A 3,107-nucleotide genomic window follows, 5' to 3' on the forward strand; every position below is an offset into this window, starting at 1 on the left:
TGAAAGTCCTAAAAATCTAAAGGAACACCCCGGCCAAGCCACCTCCACCACCCTGAGTTCGGTTAAACCACAGCAGCCAAATCTCTGTCAGAACTTTTGGAAAGCCCAGCTTGATGTGAATGCCTAGGATTAGCAATACGAGCTATCAGAAATTAAAAAGGTGTCAAATGAGAGAACAAATGGATGGGCTGGAAATTAAGGACTTGTGAGGAAAAAATTGCAGTAAAGTTTTTAGCTATGCTGGTGTTCTAATATTTGAGTTGGAATAAGGGCTTCCCTTCAGGGATTCAAAAGTGGAAGATAAATGTTCTTGAGCATGTCCTACACTAAATTAACTGTCGCTAAATCGGACACAACAGTACATTGGATGTTTATCATCATGCAGTTACTTGACTAACTAATGTCATATCCATGACATTAAAACTTCACTCTCATCTTAATTTGCAAGGGACAAGTAAAAAAGGATCTTCATAGGTCACTTCCTTGAAAACTACCAGGAAAAAAAAAAACCGAAACTACGTTATCATCCTGTGAGTAACACTTGTGATTTGTGAACAGGCGATTGCATTGATAATTAAAAATACAGCCACAAAATACTTGGGGTTAACCATTTTATTTTATAATAAGCCTTACACCAGGATCACTAAGCATCTTGAGTATCACCCAAATAAGTTACATTCATTCTGAGCTTTCATGCAGTTTTAAAAAAGTTTATTTTCTCAGAAAATAATTTTTGAGGGAGCCGTAACAAAGTCTGCATATCCAAGCCAGAATTCTTCCACATCAAGTAAACCTTCCAGTTCTCTCCTCTGCTTTGACAGTACAGACCAATTAAAAAAGCCCCTCCAAATCTGCACTAATTAAATGGGGAAATTACTGAGACTTTCCAAGTACCTCAAATAACAGTAGCAACACTTCAAAGAACGAGTGAGACCACTGCGCTGAGTGGCAAGAAGTGACACTCTGCCTGAGGAGAATTGCTAGAGTATGGTAAAAGGAATCCTCATTGCACAGGGATGGACCCCTGCTGCTGAGCACGCAGAGCGCAGCCAAGGGGCAGCCACCCTCATGTCCACAGGTGCACCCAGAGCTGCTAAGGGGACACAGCGTTGATGCAGTCTTCCACTATTTCAAAAAGGTAGTGGTAGATGTCAGTCCTCCTAGCAATGTCAAGGGCCGTTTCATCCAGGTTGTTTTTCAGGTCTGGCTTCACGTAGCGATTCATCAGCAGCAGTTCAAGGGTTTCTCTGCTGTTCTTGTTTCCCGCAGCAATATGCAAGGGGGTCAGCAAACCATTTGTCTGCGCATTGATGTCTGCTCCCTGCTGAAGTAAGAATGCGGCCACTTTTGTGTTGTTCCACTTACAGGCGCTGTGCAGCGGCGTCCAGCCGTCCACGGTCTGCGCGTGGACATCTGCTCCCTGGGCAACGAGCTCATGGGCGATGTCCAGGTGCCCGCTGTAGGCAGCGCGGTGGAGAGGAGTGTACTGGTCTTCATCACGGGCGTTCACTGGAGCCAGCTTTTCAGAAAGGAGCCTCTTCACGGTACTCAGCTGTTTAAAGAAAACAGGTAATTTAATACGAAACGCTGCCGACAAGTTCTGTGGGGTTTACTGTTCTGAAGTTTTATGAGAAAATCATTTGTGTCAGCCTCAGAAAAGCTTAAGTGCAACAAAAAATTTTAAAATAAAACCAGTTACTGTTAATTTGTCACTGTGGTGGTGACGTTTTGCTTTGTTTTGACTTACGGGGTTTTTTGTTTGTTTTTTTGTTTGTTTGTTTTTTTCCCTCAAGAGATAACATGAACAGCCTGGCACAAAAATACACAGCTCTAGTTCCCCTCTCCCGCCCCACCACTGTGCTTTAAGCACTAAGCTGCAATGTCTTAGGAGCACCTTTATCTCAGACCTTCTCCCCATCCACTGTGAAGACCAAAGTACTTCCACAGAACTGCAGTGGAGCTTGTGTGTGTAAGGCAACAGATGAAAATAAATGTACACAAGGGTGTAATAAGCTACATAACAGGAATCTTGGTCATCTCTCCTGCACTTCCAAGAACAAAAAGCCTTTTTTTTAATAAAAAAATAAGAAAACAGTGACCCATTGTCTGCATATGGAGAAAACAGAATTTCAGATACACTGTTTCCCCCAGTTAAAGGCTTACTGGCCATGAAGAGCAAGCCCAGCAGCTTTCAGTTTAGAGAAGCATGAGGAGAGGGCTGTTACTTTCCCTCCGAACTGCCATCAAAGCAGAGATGTTTTAGGGCACGCGGGCTACAAGGGAGGGTTTTTACATAGGGTGGCTTGCAAAACCGGATCAGAACTGTTCAGAGAGATAAAGGAAAGTGTCAGTAGATTTTTGCTTGTGGATGAAACTGCAGTCTTGTCATTCTTGTCAGAGATACACATGAATGGAGTACGTCCCTTACCCTATTGTTTTCTGCTGCCCAAAGTAACAATTTCTCTGGATGTTTTTCCATCTTTTTTTCCTGCATTTCGTACCATTCCTCACTTCTTTCTTGTTCATCATCATCATCATCAGACTGCCCTGACCAACAGCTCTGAGATCCTACAGGAATCAAATGCCTGTGCGTCTCCAGCAGTTCGAGTTGGTTAAAATTCTCCATAAACTCTTCAAACTCCTCGCTGTCATCTTCGTCATCGATTTGTTTGTCTTTACTCATTTTCAGTCAGCATCTGTAAGTGGATATACAACAATATTCACAGTAACTTTTGTCCACGCTCTGTCAACAAGAACTTCTGATGGATGATGCAGACATTAGCAACACGACCACCACCAACACTTAAGAGCGAACTCAGAGCTCCTCCGCTAAACCGGGCTTCGCCGGCTCTGCCGGGACCCCACTTAACGTCCCAGCCGGGGTAACACCGTGCTACCCGCATCTCCTCGCGGCACCGGCCGCAGACACGCAGGGCGAGGCCGAGCGCGCTCCAACCACCACGCGTTTATACACGTTTATAACCAAAGATTGGGAGAAAAGGCCCGACTTTAACGCACCGTTTCTGCTCCCTCCGCGGAGCCGGCCCCGGCCCCGGCCCTGCCCAGCGCTCCGCGCTGCCCCAACCGAGGGTCGGGCGGGCTAAGCC

At 45.4% G+C, this 3,107-nt stretch overlaps 1 protein-coding gene across 1 annotated transcript; it reads right to left on the minus strand.

The window, feature by feature from the left end:
• Nucleotides 1–1,093: 1,093 nt before the first annotated feature.
• On the minus strand, nt 1,094–2,690 carry ANKRD49 (ankyrin repeat domain 49). Its single transcript, XM_010145596.1, has 2 exons — nt 2,429–2,690; nt 1,094–1,552 (listed from the first exon to the last, which is right to left on the minus strand). The coding sequence occupies exons 1-2, from the start codon at nt 2,681–2,683 to the stop codon at nt 1,094–1,096; spliced, it is 714 nt and encodes a 237-aa protein (XP_010143898.1). The 5' UTR covers nt 2,684–2,690.
• Between the last annotated feature and the right edge of the window lie 417 nt (nt 2,691–3,107).

Source organism: Buceros rhinoceros, unplaced genomic scaffold (genome assembly GCF_000710305.1).
Source record: "Buceros rhinoceros silvestris isolate BGI_N320 unplaced genomic scaffold, ASM71030v1 scaffold45381, whole genome shotgun sequence".
Lineage (NCBI taxonomy): Eukaryota > Metazoa > Chordata > Aves > Bucerotiformes > Bucerotidae > Buceros > Buceros rhinoceros.